This window comes from Anguilla rostrata, chromosome 2 (genome assembly GCF_018555375.3).
Source record: "Anguilla rostrata isolate EN2019 chromosome 2, ASM1855537v3, whole genome shotgun sequence".
NCBI classification, from domain to species: domain Eukaryota; kingdom Metazoa; phylum Chordata; class Actinopteri; order Anguilliformes; family Anguillidae; genus Anguilla; species Anguilla rostrata.
This window is the reverse complement of record NC_057934.1, coordinates 12,804,522-12,826,868: the sequence shown is the minus strand read 5'-3', so window position 1 is coordinate 12,826,868 and position 22,347 is coordinate 12,804,522. Positions and strand designations below refer to the sequence as shown.

General features: G+C 44.6%; 1 protein-coding gene across 1 annotated transcript in view; it reads left to right on the top strand.

The window, feature by feature from the left end:
* The window catches only part of fmn2b (formin 2b), a 63,619-nt gene that overhangs the window by 1,073 nt on the left and 40,199 nt on the right, over positions 1 to 22,347 (top strand). The window contains exons 2-7 of the mRNA XM_064325179.1: positions 1,139 to 3,308; positions 8,361 to 8,527; positions 12,752 to 12,902; positions 14,193 to 14,254; positions 17,197 to 18,257; positions 18,896 to 19,040. Of these exons, the coding sequence (XP_064181249.1) occupies positions 1,208 to 3,308; positions 8,361 to 8,527; positions 12,752 to 12,902; positions 14,193 to 14,254; positions 17,197 to 18,257; positions 18,896 to 19,040 (3,687 nt within the window). The 5' untranslated portion in view covers positions 1,139 to 1,207. The remainder of the gene's footprint in view (positions 1 to 1,138; positions 3,309 to 8,360; positions 8,528 to 12,751; positions 12,903 to 14,192; positions 14,255 to 17,196; positions 18,258 to 18,895; positions 19,041 to 22,347) is intronic.

Sequence of the window (22,347 nt, the reverse complement as noted above, 5' to 3'; positions counted from 1 at the left end):
TTAGTTAAGTTAGTTTAAGTTATTAAATTAATATGGAATATTCATTATTTGTTACGTGAATTTTTGTCACGTATCATATATTAAATCATCTCTCTTTATACATGTTTGTCCAATGTTTTAAGCGTCTACGTGTTATTTATTTCTTGTGCAAAGTTTTTACACCATAACTGCCGCACAATACAGCATTTTTGTTATTTTATTCAGCAGAACGTTTCTAAAGAACGTTTCCAATTTAATTTTCTTTGGTCCAGATTTGTTGAGTGTGAAACATTGTTTAAATCCTGTTTATTTTTGCTTAGCAATAGTTTTAGTAGTCTGTTTATTGTGATTAGCCTTTAAAAAATACCAACCAAAAGGGAAAAAGCATTTTTTTTAAAGTGGCGTTTCTCTTTACGTGTTGGTCTGTGCAGAGCATTCAGTATTTTTCAATCATGTTTTCATTTGAAAGGCTGTATAGTCTGCTCAGTGCAATGGTTTGTTTTGTTGTTTGTTCTCGTCATACAAGACACCGTGTTTTGATTTTATACTTACAGCAAAAACAGCATGCATAATAGGATGATTGGAGTAATTGGACTCTTACAAAATAGATGTCGTCATGTGAAATAACTGACTCTTTCCTCACCCTGACACTGATGTATAGTAAAATGTGACAATCAGACAATGTGGTGGCTTAACATTAAAAATGAAAGGGTATAACCCTGTTATTGCATCCCTTACCCCCTAGGGTCATCATTATACATATGACTGTTGACATATCCTAATCAGTTTAATGAGCTCTTTTTCTGGAAAGGGAATTATTCAAAAAGTTTGCCTTATGTTTGTGCCTGAGTAATGTCTGAAACACCAACAAGTAAATGTTAAATTTAAAATAAAAAAAAATGTAATATCAAATAAGACGTAATGTACTTTATCAGTCTAGCTGGTGAGGGATCATTTTCTATGTTGGTACACATTAATATAAACTGTCACTAGTTCAAGTACACTTAACAGTATTTACGCTGTTAAAATAATTGTATACCTCTTTTCCTGAAAAATTAGTGAATTAAATTCAAATGTTGTGTAAAACACATGCATGTATCCACATACATACATGCCCCATTTTCTGTTGTTTGAACATTTATTTTTCTTTTGTTTATAGTTGTAATTTCCTGAGATTTTGCCCACATCCAAGGATGTGAAAGTGCAGCCGCTTTGCCCGAGGTGCACAATGCAAGCCATTCAGACCAGAGAGATTCAGGTCCCCGCTATAACGGAGCATTTTGTCAGGACTCCTTTTAAAGAGCTGAGCAGAGAGACCGAGGGGAGCGTGAACAAACGGCAGCGGCACAAACAACAACAGCAGCAGCACAAACAACAACAGCAGCAGCACAAACCGCAGCAGCAGCAGCAGCAGCAGACGTGGGAAGGCGGCGACTGCGGGCAGCCGCGCTGCACTGAGCATGTCCCAGGGGGCCGTTCCTCCGGCAGCCTATTATGCAGCGCGGCTGCTCGGGCGGACGGGGGAGAGCGAGAGCAGGCGCTCGCTTCCTTCGCATCAGCACCAGCGCCGCTCGCGTCACCGGAAAGCGAGCGCGGATTAGCACGCAGCAGCAACAGCAGCAGCAGCAGCAGCGTCAGCGCCTCGTCAGGAGGAGGCACAGAGGCCAGCGGCTGTCACGGGCATGGCTTGATCGCCCGGGGAGCGCTCCTGCCGAAAAACATGGGGAACCAGGATGCCAAGCTGCGGAGGGCAGCGGGGGAGGCCAGCGACGGTGGGGACGATGGCGGGGGGCCCAGGGAGGCGGAGAGCACAAAGAAAGGATTTCACGGCAAGAGATCGCACGGTAAACACGGCAAGGGGGGGGACGCTGGCAAGAAGAAATCAAAATCGGAGTCCAAATCCTCGGTGTTTTCGAACATCCGGATCCGGAAGAACCTGTCCAAGGCGAAAGGCTTGTCGGGGGGCTCAAAGGAGGATGTTTTGGACACGCGGGCCTCGCAGAATGACGAGCTGGACAGCGCGCATTCCGTCCAGACCAAAACCCCCGACCTCAGCCTCTCCGCCGACGAGCTGGGGCACTCGGACACCGAGCCCGAGCGCTTCCACCTCACGGCGGCGAGCCGGCAGACCACGGTGGAGACGCAGGAGGGACAAAGAGCCAGCTCGGGCTCCGACACAGACATCTACAGCTTCCACTCGGCTGCCGAGCAGGAGGATCTGCTCGCCGACATCCAGCAGGCTATTAGGCTGCAGCAGGGGGTCGTTATTTCCACAGCTGAGGAGCTGGGCTGGAAATCGGAGCTTAAATTCACCCCGGCAGCTGAGCCCCAGCCTGCCCCCCCTGCCTCGGAGCAGCCCCCGGCCCCGGAGGAGGTCTCCGACCGGGAGAACGGCCTGGCGGTGGAGCTCAGCTTCTCTCTGGAGGAGGGGGAGGAGGCGGTGGAGGAGGAGGAGGAGGAGGTTTCGGGCTGCGCTGCGCGGGACCGCAGCGAGGAGCCGGGGGAGGCAGAGTCGGCCCTTTGTGCCGCGTCTGGGACAAAGGAGCCGGAGCCATTCAGCGAAATCGCTCGGCCCCCAGCAGCTGAGGCCGAGGGGAGAAACGGGAGCGCCGTTACCAAGACGACCAGCGCCAACAGCTTCCCCGACCTCACGGGCTCTTTTGAAAGCGCGGAGGAGCCCCCGGAGGAGGAGAATGGCTTGGATCTGCCTCCCAGTTTGACTGGTAGCCACGGCGATGTAGCGCGGGGCCGGGAGGACGGGTCCGTGAACGGGAGGGAGGGGGTCAGCCAGTCCCTGGAGTCGCTGGGCAGCGGGGACCTGGACTCGGAGCAGGCCGGCGGCCTCCCCCGCGTCCACCGCAGGAAGAGCAGCGTGTCCTTCTCCCAGTGGCCCTCCGAGAGCCCCCTGGCAACCCGTCTGCTCAAGTCCACCCTGTCCAACGCTTCGTCCCCGTCCGTCAAGCCCTACCCCCCCATCCACCCGTCCTACATCAAAACCACCACCCGGCAGCTGAGCTCGCCCAACCACTCGCCGGGACCCTCGCCGTCCCAGAGTCCCCTCTTCCAGAGGCGCTGCCATGAGGAGGACCACAGGCTGGACAAGAGGAGGGGGAAGAGGCAGCGGTCCAACAGCATCGCCGGCCTGCTCAGCCACTCGGCCGACTGGACGGAGGAGCTCAAGCTCAAGCACCAGAAGGCCGATTCGGCCGACTACCTGGAGTACGGCGGCTCGGAGGAGAGGCTGCACGGCGGAAGCCAGCCCCTGTGCGCCACACGCAAGTCGTCCGGCGTGCAGGCCTCCACGTGTAGCTTTCAAGATGTCTTCACTGGTAAGTGGCTGTTGTTGTTGTTTTTGTTGTTGTCGTCATATCTCCTAGCAGTTTAACTGTCAACTGCTTCATTGCTGTTTGTTGTTTTATCTTATTTTTTTCATTTTGACAAAGATAATAATACTCATCTTCATCATATCATCGCCATACCGTGCTGTTATGTCTTATACAAGCTGGTTATATTTCTGAACTTATATAGGTGACCAGTTTAGTGCTCTCAGATATATTTACTGTAGATATTCATCTTGGGGTTAACACATTTTAAATGGCCTATACTATTGCAGTCCATATTCAACATTGAAACCTTTTTTGCCTCATTTATTATTAATAGTATTGAAATTCACACATCCAAATAGCCTTGCTTCTAATGGCAGCTTTTCTCCTATTGGGCTCAGCTGTTTTGTCCTTGATACGCCTCGTTTAGCATAAATGTACGCCAAAGGCTATTGAGTCTGTGGCTGGGTGAGAAGGGCAGTGGGAATTTTGGGCAGTCCAATATTCTTTTTCTGGGCTAACTGTCAGCGTTGTGTTGGCTGTCACTTCCTTAAACACAGAGAAACCGAGTGAGAGTCCAGCCTCACTTCCTGTGGTGCGTCAGTGTTGTTTTCAGCACATTAGCAGGTTACTATGAAGTCAGGTGAGGTAGCGTGATCAGGGACATCAGTAGAGAAAGCGTTTTCATAGTTTCCGGTTCATTGCCGGCCCTCTCAGCTGAACATTCACATTCAGTGTGTTTATATAAGTTGGATGTAAGAGTGTTTTAGCTTGTTCTGTTTTTTTAATTTTCTGGACACGTGTTGTAAGGTTTTGGTTCTAAAATGGCCCAAAATGTGCAGAGATTGGGCCTCATTCACAAAATTTTTTCTTAAATTATTCTTACTTTTGTTCTTACAAATGTTCCTACGAAATAACAAGATGAGATTTGTGAAACATTTTTGTACGTATCCCAGGCGCATGAGATGATGCTGTTGGTAAATTTTATGCGTAATCCTGTTCAGGTCATTTGCATGAGGAAAGAACCATGAACAAATACAGATTTTTTTTTTAAATGATGAATGCCGAAATGCCCTTGGAAACATTCTTGCAAGCAGTTTACGATCCAATGTGATTGTACGCATGTTCTGTGAAAGAGGCTCATTGTGTGCAGTGTGGATTTGTCTAAAAGAAGTTGTGGTTTTCAACATAATCCAAATAAGAGGAGCACATTTCTTCTAACAGTGAGTTCTGAAATCAGAATAACGTTTGCTTGAATTTTAGAGGTCTTACAAACACTGGGTTTAGGGATATTGCTTTGCTGACAATACAAATTTGGCATTTGGACCGTAAAATAATATTTTATTCTATATATTTTTTCCTTTTAAACTTTACTATCAAGCATCGTACTAAATTAAGATTACATACTTTCCGAAAGTCATACTTAGGAAAATACTATTTTATTTACTATTCCTTTGTTTGTTGTCATACTAGCAGCTTTGTATTGAGGTGTTATATCTCTGCTGCTGCTGTTCTTCTGTGCTGTTTGTGTGCAGTTGAAGATCCTTTGTAACCGGGAACGAAGGCCCCTCCTCCTGCAGTAACTGAGCTCTGCAGTCATTGATTGGGCTTGCCTTTGGGCCTTTGCATACTGATTTGACATAAATCAGTCACTCTACATCTTGAGATGCTGGAACGCCTTTTTCTAATCCCCACGTGTAGGAGAGAGTATATATACAGAGAAACGCTTGTTCTCAATGTGGATAGAATATTTTGGAGAACGATGTTTACATGTTGTATAACTGGCTGGATCGCACAAAGGAAGCAATCACCCTGGAAACGTGCTGATGGGATATCGGCGTTGGTGGGGGAGGGGTGTCAGAGCAGTCACAGCCCTATTAATGAAATGCGAGCTTGGCGACAACAAGACCCTCAATTAGACACCGTGCCTTGAAATGCACTGACTGTTTTAAAGCTGCACATTGTGGAAAAAGGCCCTTGTACTTTATTATGTCTGTAAACCTACCAAGCAAAATTTATTTTGCATCCAAATCTAACATTTTTGTCTCCAAGTACTAGGCTGCCTTTGTTCAGTGGGATAGATTTGAAGAGACAGTGTCACATTCATTTGAAATCAGAATGTTTGACAGATTGAAAAACAATGGTGCCTCACTGCAAAATGTGCATGTATGGCTTCCATGTGTGTACCTTTCGTTTTCTCAGAAGAGTATGACTAATATGAAAACCTAAAACATGCAGCATGTGATCCTGTGTATTCCTATGAATCTTATGTAGGTGGGAAGACATTTAATAAATCTGAAAGCCCCCCTTCATCCTAGCTATTTGCGAATGGGACCGGTTTGAATTTGTCTGGATTTGGTTAGCATATATGTCATCTCCTGCCGTTGTGAACATTGTCCGATAAATCCTCACCTCTTGTCTTGGATGTCATCCAGGTTGACCTCGCCGTTCTAGATGAAACGCAGTAACCCGGCAATATTTACACTGGGTCGAGGGCCTTCATCAACGTGTGTGCTCTGATCTGTTCACTGTCACACTGGGAGTGCAACCGTGCGCCTGAAATCCCCTGAGATCGTTATAGCCAGTTTTTCACTAATCCCCCACCGCTGCCAGACATCACATACTGTAGCTACAGTCTCCTGAGCTGCCAGAATATCTCACCCCCCCCCCCCTTCACTTAAACCCCGCGGAGCTGTGAATTATTTCGAGGAATAAATCTCAGCGACTGTCGTTTTAAAAGCGTAGCTGCCGCTAATTTTACATGCGAGGCAGGGATAGGATAGCGCAGACAGTTCAGATCGAAGTTCTGGTGTGCATTTCCACGCTAACCCTGAAATTGACTAACGAGAGACCTGGAGCGGTATTAATTCAATTGGGCCTATTTATTGCCTGGTTTGACTGCAGGAAAGCGGGCGCTGTTACGATCACATTATGAGTGGCCCTACAGGTTAATTTGATTTGCAGTACTTGTAAACCTGTTTGCCACGTGGCGGTTTGAACATGGCTGGGACCCCTCAGTGTTGTGTTGCATTTAATCTTTTTTGATTTTGCTGGGCATCCATTCTTTCTGTCTTGGCTTTTTATTGGTTCATGGAAGTAAAGAAAAAATATTAGGAAGTAAAGAATAAACTTCATTCATCGATCACCGTTCACTTCATTATCCCACAATCCTCTCAGCTGCCCTGGATTAACATTTTGTGATTATCCGGGATTTTGATCTGCACGGCTCCATTTTTTTTCAGAACCAGGAATGTTGTGTGTGGGTTCATTTAAGCAGGAAAATTGGAACGTTTTCCCTGCACGGTTACATTGTTTATAAGCATGTGTACAGCTTCACACTGGCATCTATACAGCTGGATGTTTACGGATGAGTCCCTGATAAATTGCCTCGCTCAGGGGAACACTGGCCATGCTAACGTTTCCTGTCTACACATCTAATTCCCAAACCTCTTGGGAATTATGAACATTAAGAATTAATGCCCCCCCCCCCCCCCTCAAAAAAAAATTCCTTACCATCCACAATTTCGGGTTAAGGATTTGAATATGATTAGGGATGACAGTATTTGAGATGCTCAGCTGAGAGTTGTGTAGCTAAATAAACTGTGGGGTGGTTAAATAAACTGCCCCTGGGTTTGAAACACAAGAGCTGTTACTTGTTTTCCTTTTGTGTGCTTATGAAACGGAAGGCACCGCTTCTGAATTGCAATTTTGTTTTTGGAGGGAAGTACAAATTCCGGATCAAGACGGGCCCTGCCAGCTGTAGCATAGGGGGGTTCATTATGAATTTTAACCATCACCTGCTCATACAATTCAGCAGTTTATCATATTGAGGAGCTTTGGAAGCAGTGAAATTACTGCAGCTGCTGACTCATTCCTCAGCTGAAGTGAAGACTCGCGACTGTCACAGATCTCTCTGCTTCTTCCTTTTCTGCAGTGAACCTTAAATTGGCACTGTGCTGTTCTCTCTCTCTCTCTCACACACACACACACACACACACGCGCGCACACACACAAATCCATTCACAAACGCATTCTTGCTCCAAGAACAACGGTCATTGGCAGATAGTCATTTCACTGAACTGTTGTTTCAAGTGTGTATTTTTATTTTATTTTAGTTATTGTTGTGCATTATGTAAATGACAACAATTGGTTTCTTTTACTCTTATTTTCATGGGGATGGGATATACCCTGAAAATTACTACTGTTTAAATGTAAATGTTGCTTCTAAATGTTGTTTTCCTGGAAATCCTAATGTTTTTCTAAAAAAAAAAACCTAAAGCAATGTTTTATGGGATGCAGTGTTTTCTTTACGGCTCTATTCTAGCAGTCATGTATGGGATGTATTGTTTTCTTTACGGCTCTATACTAGCAGTCTTGTATGGGATGTACTGTTCTTTACGGCTCTATACTAGCAGTGTTGTATGGGATGTACTGTTTTCTTTACGGCTCTATACTAGCAGTCTTGTATGGGATGTACTGTTTTCTTTACGGCTCTATACTAGCAGTGTTGTATGGGATGTACTGTTTTCTTTACGGCTCTATACTAGCAGTCTTGTATGGAATGTACTGTTCTTTACGGCTCTACTAGCAGTCTTGTATGGGATGTACTGTTTTCTTTACGGCTCTATACTAGCAGTGTTGTATGGGATGTACTGTTTTCTTTACGGCTCTATACTAGCAGTGTTGTATGGGATGTACTGTTTTCTTTACGGCTCTATACTAGCAGTGTTGTATGGGATGTACTGTTTTCTTTACGGCTCTATACTAGCATATGATGTACTGTTTCTTACGGTCTACAGCAGTCTTGTATGATTACTGTTCTTTACGGCTCTATGCTAGCAGTGTTGTATGGGATGTACTGTTTTCTTTACGGCTCTATACTAGCAGTTTTTGTGTATGCACGGCACTGTCTGTATGGATGTCTTTCTTACGGCTCTATCTAGCAGTCTTGTATGGGATGTACTGTTTTACGCTTGCTAGCAGGTGTATGGTGTACTTTCTACGCTTTTTCAGCGACTTTGGTGCTCCTGCAGCTGATGTTTCTCCCTCCGTCTCTAGGGCGCACCCTGCTGGAGAAGTTCTTCCGGCAGCAGGAGGACACCCAGCCAGAGGAAGCGGAGAAGCTGTGCTCACGCATCCTGGCCATGGGGCTGCTTCTGCCCTTCAGCGACTGCTTCCGGGAGCAGTACGGAGGCAGCGCCTCCCAGATCACCGCCAAGTTTGATGTGAGGAACCCGTCTTTGTGTAGCTGATCTGCTAGCTTGCTGGGTTTTGCTTGTGGGTTTGGGTATGTTGGGGAGGAAGGAAGAGATCAGTCCCTTAACCTTTGACTGTTGGATTGTATGAAAGTAGTGAGTGCTAAGGTCAGATAGAGGGGATGTGATGCGTGAAATGATTAAAATAGCGTCCGTGAATGAACGAGTGTAGGGTGGAATCTTGAAACAATGTGATACAGCTCTGTAGACCTTACAATAACAGCTCCATCTCCCTGAATCAGCAGGAGATGCACTGGAAGGGCCAAATTATCATGAATTGAAATTCTTGGCAGGGTCCAGCTCCCACATAACAGGGTGGGCCTTACAAGGGAGCTAATGGACACCTGAGAGTTCAAAGAGAGGAGTGTTTGCTGTCATGAATTTTCATTAATTTCAAGGCTTTCAATTTTATTACACTTAGCTGCAGTAAAATTTGAGTAGCCCATAGCAAAACATGCATCCTCTTAAACAAGTTAAATTAATCAACCAAAATAATATAATAAAATAACAATAAATTATATTTGATAGGATGCATTTCTCTGCAGCAATCTTAGTGCATGCCCTTGTTTGCTCCCCCAAATGCCCCAGAGACATACTGCATGACACCGTGTAAATCAACACTGATTAGATTTGCACTTATAAAATATTACGCGTCCAGTTTATTGAATTCCTGTTTTTCTTTTTTAATGCATGTTGTCAACCCAGGGAAGCATTCTCAGTACGGGCACTGTGCAGGATCAAAACTAATTTTGCAAAACAACAGAAGGGTGCGTTTTTCACAACGCAATACTGTTGCGTTGCTTTCATTTGAAATTGGTTTTGACATCCATGAATCCTTTTATCTTCATGGCTTTAATCAATTCACCTTAAAAATCTAAATGCCATTAGCCTTGTTTGCCGCTCTGTGTTGTTCCATTTGATTCAACACTTGTTTCAGTGACTAGAAATGCCTTCCTGGATCGGTTTTGACCCTCATTAAGGCTGTTTTGTATCACTGCCAGTAAAGCGTCCATTCAGCAAGACAAATGCCCTGTGTGTACAGTGTGCTGTGCGTCTTGTTGGCCTGCCCCTTTTACGCTGTTGTGCTTTGTTTGTGCGGATGCTGTGTGGCACACTGAGTAGCAGGGACTGATATTATGTGGTGTGCTGTAGAAGCTGCTTGCTCTCCTGTTTCCTTATTGGGCGCATCATGTGACCTGCCATTCTCCGGGATGATTCACTGTCCTCTTGCTCTGCTATCAGTGTGGATTCACAGCTTTGCACCTGGATGTGTTTCTCTCTCTCTCTCTCTCACACACACACACACACACACACACACTAACTGATATAGCCATTTAATTGAACTGTTGTTTCAAGGGATTTTTAAAAAAAGTTAATGCGATATACAGTGTGCATAATGTAAATGACCATCCTGATGGCTGTGATTTCTTTCAGTCTTATTTTTATGGTACCTTTTAATGTGGGATCAGCCGTGTAAATCACTGCAGCCTCAATGTAAATGCTGCGTCTAAATGTTGTTTTCCTGGAAATCTTTTGGTACACATGCACATAAAGCACGCGCACGCACACACACACACACACACACACACAGCCGCGCACACGCAGCCCCATGCGTATGCCATCTGCTGACTGGGTTGCGTAACACCCACACGTGCCCGGGGCTGACGTCGCTCGGATGCTGCAGCAGCTTCCGCCTTCCCTGAGCCTGACCAGCTGCTCTCCACTCCGCCATGAGGCAGAGATGGAGTACTGCAGTCGTTTGTCCCATCAGCATCCCTCTCTTGATTAGAGAGATCCTTATATAGTTTTTTAAATTATTATTATTATTATTAGTGAAACAAACAAATCACTAAATTATCATCCAGGTCAAGACTGAGAGCACAGAACATCTGAGTCTTTCACATTTGCAAAGGCTATGGGTCACAGTATGATGCTTTCACAATTTTACGATTTAAAATTTTATTTTGTGTTTCAAATTTATCAAAATGTATCTGTCACGGTTCTTTTTCCCAATTGTAGCACCATCCAGATAACTCTTATTTATGGTTTATCTCAGTGGGCTCTACTGAGGTAAAATATCTCACTTTCAAGGCAGACCTTGACCTGGTCATGAAAGGTGTGATGTGAATGCAATATTCAATCCAACTATCGAAAGAAAAATACCATCCTCCTGAGAAATAATATGAGTTATTGTTCTTAGTGCCACGGTTTTTTTTCTCCCAGTATGATGGTGTTAAGGGGCTTTTCGGTCAGCAGAATAAGCGGCTTCTCCTGTCTGGGTATTCTGTGAAGGTCAGTGTTGGGGCTGATCCTTCCCTTTTTTTGGACAATCCATAGTAATTAAGTGAGATTTGTCTTTCTCTGATTTGCTGGGTGTTCATAGAAACAAGATTTCAGAGTAAATGGGGCACACTACTGTTACTGTACCACAGTTTTTCTAAACCATGCGCATGGTGATTGGTCACATGAATTGGTGTTCGGGTGGGGAGCGGTTGTGATGGGTGTCTGGACCGAGTGCCAGTGTGCAGGAGATTGGACTCTGGATTTTACTGAGAATGTACTCCTGTACATTCTCACAACCCCTCTCTCCCTCTCGCTTGTGCCCGACTGGCCCAGCCATGAGACTGAGGCCCAATACTGCATCTAAGCAGGTCTGAGCAGGGCCAGCAGTGACAGAGGCTGACCTGTGAATAATTGAAGGTCCTCTGGCTCCCTCCCTCCCCTTCGCGCACGGGCAGTGTTGTCATTGTGGAACCCGATCTGACTGCAGGCTGGTCGTTTTCTGGAAGCTAGGGATGGCCGTACGCCATCAGGGGCTACAGGGGCTGTTAGAGGCTCACTTCAGTGGGGCTGTGGAATTGCCTGTTTTAAATGTGAGTGGGACCCCTGTGCAGTAGCGGGCAGCTTCGTGGCGAATCTTCTGAAAAGGCCGCTGGGATTTCGGGTTCATTTTTACCTGCTGAAGGAAGTGTTTACAGCATGAGGCAAGGAGACTGCTAATGCTGTGTGAGACCCAGCTGCACCTTCTGGAGCTCTCCTGCATTTTCGCCTGTGACCGATGCTGCATTTTGGATTGTGTCAGTCATTTTCTCCCGTCTTCTCTGTGCCCGCTTTCATCTCGGATGAGAGGGGCGGGTGCTCCAATGCAACCGAAACTGCGGCACGGTGTCCCCGTCCGCTCCTCTTACTTCCTGTGATGACAAAAGAAGCTTGAGTCAGCAGAGCCGCACTCCGCGCCCCGGCTCAGCTGGGACCCGCTGCCGCCTGAATCCGGAATATTCCGCTCAGGGAAATGATGCTTTCTGGTGTATGGAGGGTCTGAGCAGTGGCAGGGCTGAGAATCCGACCCAGACTGCCCCTGCGCTCAGGGGCATGGCCCCTTTCTCCCCCGTGCCTGAGGCTCTCAAGGGGCTACTAGAGGTCACCCGGCACAGGAGGGGGGACGAGAGGGAGAGGCGTCTGGATCTGGCCTGGCTCAAACTGAAGAAAACTGTTCGCCGACAATGCAGGCTATTTGAGCACATGCAGGTCAGCTCTCTCTGTCTCTCCCTCTCTCTTTCTCTTTCTGTCGTTCTAGTCTGCTTTCCAGAAAGAAATGAATGGCTTGAATTTCCAGAGTCAGAGCACAGAGGGTTTTGATATGATTCATTGAGAATCTGCAATGCAAAATGTTTTGTATGATTCCATCTGGATGTGCTTTGTGTCCATTTTCATTTTACGGATATCCCTTTGAGACTCCAGTTGCGTGAATCGTTTGCTTTTACTGAGTATAACTATCATGTTTTGTAAAAATGATTCCTAACCGCTAGACCATTTTCAAATGACGTGGAATGAGATTTGGATATTTTATTTTGGCAAATAAAATATCAGTCATTAAATGAAGTAAATAAATGTTAAAATTAACACGGGGCATCATCTGTAAATTCCTGTACCTGACTAAAGACTTCCCTGTTGGTCACTTGGTTCCACAGAAATTGTGAACTATAATACTTCCTTATAAAACGGAACATATTCCGGTATAAGCCAGCCGCGATGCTCTGAGAATTCATGTTATTGTGTCTTGGTCATTGTGGCTGTGGGTGAGTTCAGTATCAGTATCGCTGCTGCTATGATTGAATGCGTGTCCTGGGATTAGCCCGTTGGGCTACTCCACTAATCAGACCACCCCTTTTTTTTGTCCTGGTCTCCCCACAGCAAGACCAGCTCTACACCTGGGCTGCGGTCAGCCAGCCCCCCCACTCCTTCGAGAACTTTGAGGGGCGCATCCCTGGGCGTATCCAGGCCCTGTGGCCCCCGCAAAAGCCTGACGGGGACCAGAAGCCGGGGCTGCAGTACACTGAGGCCGGTATGTTGAATAATGTGTGAACACGTCACGCATTAGACAGAATTTAAGGTGTAACATACAGAACTTATCGCTGTGCCAAAACTTGAGCTGTTCGCCTCTCTTCATAGCCTGCGCAGGACTCTCTCTTTTTTGTTGTTTTGATTTCATTATTTTCTCCTTTTCTTGTTGCTGCTTTTAGTGGCTAGTTGAAGCCCTGTAGCTTTAGCCTTTGTTAGCTTGCAGATTTATGCACCCTGGAAGAAAGAGAATGAGAGCCCAAGTTAAGATATGCAGGATCGCTCTGTACCTTTTTAACTAAAGAGGTTTTAAGGGTAGGCTTCACTGCATGCTAGACAAATGTGTCTGGAGAAATATAGCCCTTGTTGCTGTGATCTTCGCAGTGCAGTCCTGTTTGTAAACTTGGCGTTTCAGAGGCAAAGACGACATAGATGGGGTTGTTTTTAAAGTGTGCTTTTCTTCTTTACTTCATGCAATAACGCATCTCTAGAGGATGAGGACGGTGAGTATTATTATACTTGTTGTTGTCCGTTTTGCGATTTGTATGTACGCAATTATTGTTCTCAATTTGAAGACAGAACTTCACTGAAAAATGTTCATTTTATTTTTCTCTAGTCTTACAGTAATCGCAGCATTTTTACATAATTTGATTAATTTGATGTTCTTGGGTGCATCTGTGCACGCCTTTGTGTGTTTGTATTTACACTGACTATAAGGAGCAGGGTTGCCCAGCAACATGGAATGAGTCACTGCCTGCTCGCTACATTGGCGCATTGAGATTCTCAGCACTGCTTATCTCCAGAACTTTCCCGTCCATTCCCTCTAAGAAAACCTGTGCTTTCCCTTTAGGTGAAAGCCTGTGAGGTTTCATTTGATTTGTTTCAGTATCCATGGCTTAGCTTTGTCCAATTTCCAGGATGCGTTTTAAGCCTGTTCCCTCTATATAACATACATTTTACTTCACCGTTAAAATTGATTGTTTTAGGGATGTGGCTGAAGCATTTTGTTTTTGAATTTCTAACATTTAGAAAAGTTTACCTGCAGTTTCATCACTGCAGGTCCTGCGTCTTCTCCATTCCTAATGCTTTCGAATGTTAAACCAACCAGGCTTTGCCATATGAATTATGAATACGTGCATTTTCCAGTTGAGCTGAAACATGCTGGAATGCCATTTATGAAAGCTAGATGAGTAACCAGAATGCCAATTTGGTACAGGGTACTGGTCCTCCATAAAAGCTGCGTGTTATGTACTGAATTTGACATTCTTTCTTTCTCATTTTTTGTTCTTTTCAGAGCATCAATCGCTCATCCTGGGACTGAAGAAACAGCATAAAGACAGAGTATATGAGCTGCAGGTAAACAGTGTGCATGTGAGAGGAAGCCGGACACTTACAGGTGTATTTACATTCCACCGGGAGGAAGATGATTGTCCTTTGAGTAGTGAGGGGAAACAAATGTTTTTGCACCTTTTTGAAACACACTTACAAAGGCAGCAAGTGAAAGTGCAAATGGAAAAGACCTTTATTTGTTGGAAATACCGTCCTCTTGTGGAGAAGATGATGTACTGCTAGTCCTTACAGTAAATATTACCCTCATGGTTCGGCTCCTCTGATGAAAAGAAAGACATTGAAAAAAGTTTTTCCCCCTTCAGCTTAAAAGATTATATACATTATTATTAAATGGTAGCACATGGGTGGTGTTTGTTCTGTCTATACCCTTTATATATTTAGCCCCAATATTTGATTGGCTAATTCCCATTTGTAGGGCCTGTTCCTAATGCTTCAGCATTCTTTGTCAATTTTGGAGAAGTATGGACTTGGCATTCGTGTCCTCTCAAATGAGTGCAGCCTGCAGCTGCTTTGTTTCACTCTGCATTCCTGCAGTTAAAGCTGCGCAGTTCCTGCTCCAGAGGACTGCATTACATGCGCAGGTGGTGCAGGCAGAGCACAAACTCACAACTTATCAGGAATAGCTCTTCTTTTATGAGGCAAGCGTGGTCCTGTTGCTTGAAAACTGCTCTGCCCGGGCAGCAGTATGATCAGTTATGTGCCACCATGTTAAGCAGATAGACAGAATCTGCGCTGACAATCAAAGTTTGGTTCTTGTCTGTTTGGCTCATTACTGTAACAAAGGAGTGATTTTAGCAGTCAATATGACTTTGTCAAAGCAATATGCATTTCCGGTGTAGCTGATTTCTTACTGGTACGCTGTACATTTTGCAGAGATGGTCTCTCCCTGACTTGATTGAAAGTCTTTACGTAAAGATTATGGTGTAATTTCCCCATTAGGGGGCAGCACGAGCTTACTTTATGAATGTAGCCACTCGGTTCAATTCAGTATGAACTGGCTACTGCATTCCATACAGTAGACTGGGCATTGATGTCTTTTGGTGTCAAAAGTTCTAGAATTCTACAGTTTGTTGTAGTATAATGTCTATGGGAGATTTTAAACTGAAATGAGAAATCATAGTTATTAATAGTGTGATTACAATCATTTGGGACTTTACTCCTTATTTAACTCTTGGCAATAACATTTGAGATCCCACTGTGTCTTAACTAAAAATGTCAGCGACACTTTATAATTAAGGTCACGTGAATTGGCAATAGCAAATGTAGTTGTTAACTACTAACTACTGAACAGTTAGTCTGTACAGCTTTTTTAATGAATTTGTATTTTTAATTCTTGTTAATGACTACATTATTTAATACCAATTCATATTGGAATAAAAAACAGTTAACGTATTTGTTAATGCATAACTAATTATGTTTATCCTATGTTTTATGAATGTATAAATAATCATGTATCTAATACCGTAGTTAATGTATTCATTAACCACTAATGAAGTTAATTTATTGTTTAATTGATGTATTTGTACATCATTAATTCATCATTAACAACTACAGTACTTAATGCGAATTCATATGACCTTATTGTAAAGCGTTTCCAAATTGTCATCCTGTTCTTATTGGATTTAATTTCCTTGAAGCTGTTCATAATTAAAAGGTAATATTAGCAGTTAGATAACATTGTGAAAAATCCATTAAAATCTAAAACAAAAAATATTTAAAACATTTTTAATTTGTCATTAATATAATTGATATACTAATGGGTTGCCACTTTGTCATCAAATGGGACGTTTTTGTCTTGGTTATTTTGTAGGAAAACTATCCTGCAAGGAATCCTCGTCAGTTGCAGGAAATTGAATATGCTGGCATTAAATATGCCTGCAGTGGGGGAAAAATAATATTTATTTATAAGATTCTGTTTTGATTCATTAAATTGATAATTGTCTCACTTTGATTTGGTTCAATTCAGTCTATGTCCTTTTTCATGTTTTTATTGAATCCTTTTGTACTGAAGAAGATGAAGCTGAGAACTAAGCAGTAGAAATGGGGAGGGGCGGGGGGTGGAAGAATCTGTTTCATACAGTTCAAACGGTGAGATCATATCAGGTACATACATCAGCAGTAAGACTCCTCTGTTTGTGTACAGAAGGAAATTGTCTGCCGTGAGGGTCTGTAATGGCATCCTGGCCATCATTCAGCCAAAACGAAGGCAGATTTTTAAAAAAAAATCTATTGCAGTTGTGACTGTGCACCCACAACACTGTACTGTAACTGCCGAAAACCCCGTCAGCAGCCGCATCGTCTGGCTGCTTTGACGCTCTCTGCTGCCTTCATCACTGTAGGACGGCACTTAAGGCTGGAACTTCGGTTCCCCACAAGGAGCCATCGCTAAAACCCGGCAGTCTAGACTTTTGAACTTCCTCGACTTCTCTCGTATAGCTCGGTTACTTATATACTGTCGCCCCTGGGCTGGTTTCCTTTTCTGGAGCTGTGGTACATCACCACCTTTGTGTGTAATGAATTTGTATTGTGGACTGCCTGTAGACTCATAAGCGGCTCATCCTTAAGTTTTTTTTTTTTTTTTTTTTCTTTTCTTCTTCTTCCCCCTTCAATCTCAATACTTTGTTGTTCTTTTGAAAGTGTGCATGTTTCTTGCAGCCATAAAGAAAGGCCTTGTTTGGACCAAACCCCTCAGACATACCATACTATAATACAATTAGATATGTTATTTTAGCCATTATTGCTTAAAGGCTATGTGTCGTTAGTGCTTGAAGAGCATAACCATGCCTGTGTCTCTCCATTCCCTACTTCTCCACAGGAGGTAAAGGCATAGAATAACCCTATAAGATGTGTTCTTTCTTTGGCTTGTTATGACTTGAAGGCCCATCGAGCTTCCAGTGAGTGTGTGAACAGTACCACCAAGTGTCTTTCTCTTCCCCGTCTCTCCTCAGGAGGAATCGGTGTTGAAAACGGTGAAGTTGAAGGACGAGCACGTCAATGTGATTCAGCAGCTGGAGCAGACTATCGAGGATCTAAGGACCAAAATCGCGGAGCTGGAGAATCAGTACCCGTCTGTGGAGAAGGATGTTTGCACTAAGGACCAGGAGTGTGGAAGTGAAGAGGTGGCGCTGAAGGATTTCTGTGATGTAGACCTGCAGACTGAGGGGCTGGCACCGAGCAGCCTAGAGGCCAAGTCAGTGCAGACGTCGCCCGTGGACGAGAGCTTTAAATTTAAAGTGCCTTTACCGGATCAAACGCCAACGTCAGCCCCTCCCTCCGTGCCCAGCGTAGACGGGGAAGTGCTTCCCCCGCCCCGCGCCCCCTGCCCCACCCCTGGGACCCTCCCAGAGCCAGCTGTGCCCATGTCCCCTAAGGCAAGCCAGGGGTTTGTTTGTAAATGCCAGCAACAGCAGCAACAGAGTGGGATTCAGCCCCCACCCCCGCCGCCTCCCCCCCCACTGCCTGGCGTACCTGTGCCCCCTCCCCCACCACCACCCCCTCCTCCCCTTCCAGGATTTGTAGCCCCACCCCCGCCCCCTCCTTTGCCCGGATTTGTGGGTCCGCCCCCACCCCCTCCCCTACCTGGCGGTGCAATGCCACCACCACCTCCACCACCCCCTCTCCCTGGCTCTGCCATGCCCCCGCCCCCACCTCCTTTACCAGGAATGGGTGTTCCCCCACCTCCTCCGCCCTTACCAGGCTGTGCCATACCCCCTCCTCCACCTCCTCCTTTGCCAGGACAAGGGCCAGGCCCGCCTCCGCCCCCTCCTCTTCCTGGAATGGGTCCGCCTCCACCCCCTGGCATTGGGGGACCTCCACCACCCCCACCTCCCCCTCCAGGGGCTGGTGGCCCCTCTGTACCCTGTATATTGGGAGCTCTCCCACCCCCCCTGCCGTTGGGACTCTACGCCCTGGGCATGGCGCATGAGAAGGCGGCCCGGAAAGGAGTCGTCGAACCTCCACGACCCATGAAGCCCTTGTACTGGACCAGGATACAGCTGCATGCTAAAAAGTAAATGTTTGAAGCTGTGTGGTATTCGTAGTGTGAGACGCATGTATGTATGTGTGTTCACAACTACATCTCCCCATCAATGCCATTACCCCACAAACAGAAATCTAATCTTTCTTCTTTCCAATTTCCCAACTTTACACAGGCCTGTAGGTGCATGGTACATTTAGCTTAAGATGCCAGGAATTACTCTTGACTAACTATTCACAGTAAAATGAAAGAAAGATGTCGTGCTGAATGCGGAAAGCCACTGTTTGAGTTGAAACAGCTGCCAGGCAGCGAGTGTGGTCGCCCCTGGCTGAAACCAGCCTAACCAAACCCCTGATACACACCGGTTTGTGTTTTACCATGAAATTTGAAGTGCCAAGTTGTCTGATAAATGGAGATTGTCGAAGCATGAAACAAGATCAATGTTTAGAAGTGAATTATGTAGGGGCTGCTTACTTGAGTGCCTTGAAATGTAATGGCATCAATATGCATTGATATTCCTGTTTTTTGGATGTTGGACCAATGTTCAGATGTTGGGTGGAAGCAGGGGATGGTTTGCTTTATGGTTCCAATGCACCTATATTAGTTTTATTACAGAACAATTATTGTATGATGAGCTAAAGTCTCTCCTCTTCCTCCTTCCCCTCCCCAAGGGAAGTGGCTGGCCCCTTGGTTTGGGAGAAGATTGAGGAGCCACCCCTGGACTTTGAGGAGTTTGTCGATCTTTTCTCAAAAACTGCGGTGAAGGAGAAGAAAAAGCCTTTGTCTGACACCATCACAAAATCAAAGGGGAAACAGGTGAGCTCACTTCTCTTAGAATCGCCACCACCTGCGGTCAACAGAGAACATTCTTCTGTTGCACATCAATCATGATATTAGCAAAACTTCAATGGAATTCACATAGTGTGATGGCTTAGCCAGGGCATAAATAATCCAAGTTGTTTGCTTTAGCCCGGCTGATCTTGGAAATGCAAGCATCAAACTATCCTGGAGTGCATTTTCTTCACTGCCTTTGGAACCACTACTTGATTTGTTCCTGATAATCTTCTCCAGATGTAGTAAACTCACAAATTGTATCGGAATAAACACTATTAGTGTTGGAATTGTCTGAGGGTTTGTAAGATGATAAGTTTACATAAAAAGTGAAGCACAACAAGTCCATTCTAGGAATGTAGAAAGTGGTAAAAAAAAAAAAAATCTTTGGACGCAAGCAATTAATCACAAATGACCTCGCAGTCGATTGAACGATTTTCTCATGGTTCACGGGCCTGTGGTTGGTATGAACATCTAGGTGGCCATTTTTGTTCAAAGATTCTTAATTACTGGAGAAATATATCTTTCTAATGTAACTTTTTTAAAGTCATCTAGCTGAAGTTATAAAAGGCTTTAAAGGTGCCCTTTAGTCCTATTCTTCGAGCTGCTGCTGTTTGAATTGTTGTGTAATGCACAGTAACACGTGCCTTCTCTGGAGACACACAGGGCTTGCAGGATGTGGGCCCAGCATAGGGCTTCTGTCCATGGGAGATGGATCGCCCTCGCCCCAGATCCAGATCTGAGGTGGCCCTGTCAGACCCTCCACGTAGTGGAGCGCACAGCCATATCTGACCTCTCCCAGATGGTTCTGCTTGGAGGGGGTGGGGTGTCTGTATGCCAGGATGCAGGCTCTCCATACATCACCTCATTTGGAGCCATCAGGCCATCAGCGGAGACCGAATAGCTTATCTTAACCTTTTACTGTGCTACTTTGAGGATTGTTGGATCCTACGTGGACACGTTGACACCTGCTGTTAGTCTGAGGGGAAAAAATGAACCCTTCCTCTGTCATCATGGACGGTATGGTTTCCAAGCAACAAAAGCGATGGTTGACATCTCTTAGTGTTTTCGATGATCCTGGGAGGTCTTGTCTGGCGTAGGAAGCAGCCTGAGATGTTTGGGGGGAGGGGGTCGGGGGCGGGGGCGGTGCAGGTATGGTACTCTGGTTGATTTGTTGCCCAAATTAATTTTTCCGAAGTCATGAAAGAGAGAGTGACATTTGACCTCGCTGGTCACCACAGAAGAGAGCGATGCCGGTTAACCCTGCAGCGTGTGTCTCACGTAATCGTCTTTCCGTTTGGTCTTTCATGTGGTCTGACCCCGCACTCGATGCCGTCCCCTGTGTAAGTCTCTGTCCATTTGTTCATCTTAAAATATGCAAGTTGAGCCTTTAAGCTTCCTTGGATGATGTTGAATGAATTGTTCCAAATTTCCCTCCCCGTTATTTTATTATTATTTCTCTTTTTTTGTTCAGTGGCCCCAGCTGCACCGCGTTCTGGTTGGATTCTGAATAAAGATGATCAAAGATGCTCAGCAGTGCACTACTGCTGCAGGCAGTCCGGCCATAACATTTGTGCCACATTACTCTCTTCAAAAATGTTTTGTTTATTTTTCTGCCTGTTTCCTGGTGGAGAACAAATTTTCTTTGAATTTATATCAAGAAGGGAGGTTTTTTTGGTGTATGGGAGGCAACATAAGAGATGATGCACGGTTGAAGTGAACCAAAACTTTAGGTGAGGTGTGTGCAGGCTCACAATCATAACGTTCTCTTACTTGTGCAACTAGTGTCAGCAGCTCATTGTTTTTAGTTTAAAAAAAAAAAAAGTTGTTGGTCAAGTCCAGAAACATAGTATTTTGGGTGCCATGATTTTTTTAAAAAAGTACAGTGCTCATCATAATCTAAAAATGTCTTCTAAATTAATGTTTGCCATGTGAAAGCCATTCCTCTTATGAGGAATGTAAATTGATTATTTGCAATAAAGGTCTTCAGACATTGTTGAATCAAAACAGGCAATTGCAGGGGTTGCCAGCCCTAGTCCGGGATGGCCAGAAGGTCTCCTGGTTTTGTTTTCATCTAAAAATCAGAAACTGGTTTAGATCCAACTAACCGGCTGGGGTGTAATCAACTGCTGAAATTGATCAATTAAGTGCTGCGTAACAATGAAAGCCAGCAGACCCAGTCTCACTCCAGCTCCAGGGTTGGACACGCTTGAGCTAGTTATTCTGTCTCTCCAGTCTTTGCTTTGACCATTTCTCAAACTTTTGGTATGTTATGAAGGTGCATTGGTTGGGAGATATAGCAAGGCAATGCCATTTTGTTCAAGCTCCTATCTTTTAAGATGTGTTTTAGACTGAGAATTTATTTTCAGCAGTTAGTTTTTTTTAAAGAATAATTAAAAATGATTAAAATTAAAGTCATAATCCTGACTTGCTTCCTATCTGTGCGTGTGGTGGCGGACATCTCAAGCAATTACATGCTGTGCCAAAACTGATGTTATCTTGTATTGGGATTGTGAGTACTCTCTATTTACAGGAGATGAGTAATACACTTAGCATGTACCTGTGTAGACAGAATATTGCAAGTAGAAATTCCAAGTGTATGTGATGGGAATGCCACAATGATCCAATCACAGTGAACTGTGCTTGTAAATGTAGTCAGTGTTCATTTACAAGTCTGTGGATTTGCCAAGGAGGGCCCATAATGGGTGTCTGCTTCTGCTAGCTCAGACTTTAAAGGAATGAGGAGACATCGGGGTTATATGATTTGTGTTTTAAATCATGTATTCTTCGCTCTTAAAGACGTGTCTCCACGTTCTCTGCCAATTCAGTGATTCTGCTGCTGACGCAGAGATTTATTGCAGTTACTGGGTTCTGGTTTTGAAAACCAAAACCCATTTATTTTATTTAGACTTTTTTTCTGCACATATTTTGCAGTTTTTCTCCAGCCTTTTGCTGAAACTGTGCCACATGTGCATTTTAAATCAGGTTTCGCTGTAACAGTCTGTTTGACACATGTAACCGACAGTTGTATATTTTCAGTTTATGATGGGGCTACAAAATTTAATTCATTTTGTTGGACAGGAATTCCATTTGAAATTAAACTAGCTTAAATGGAAAATTAACCTATGTGAATATAATCTATCAAAGAATATAATCATATAGTCATTAGAGGTGTGCTATTTTTTATAATGTTTGGTCTCAAATTGACACATGTTCTATCACTTCTGGGATGATTGTTTTTAAATCCAATCTGGAAGCAGTTTAAGTTTCCCAATAAAGTGTTTCGGTAATC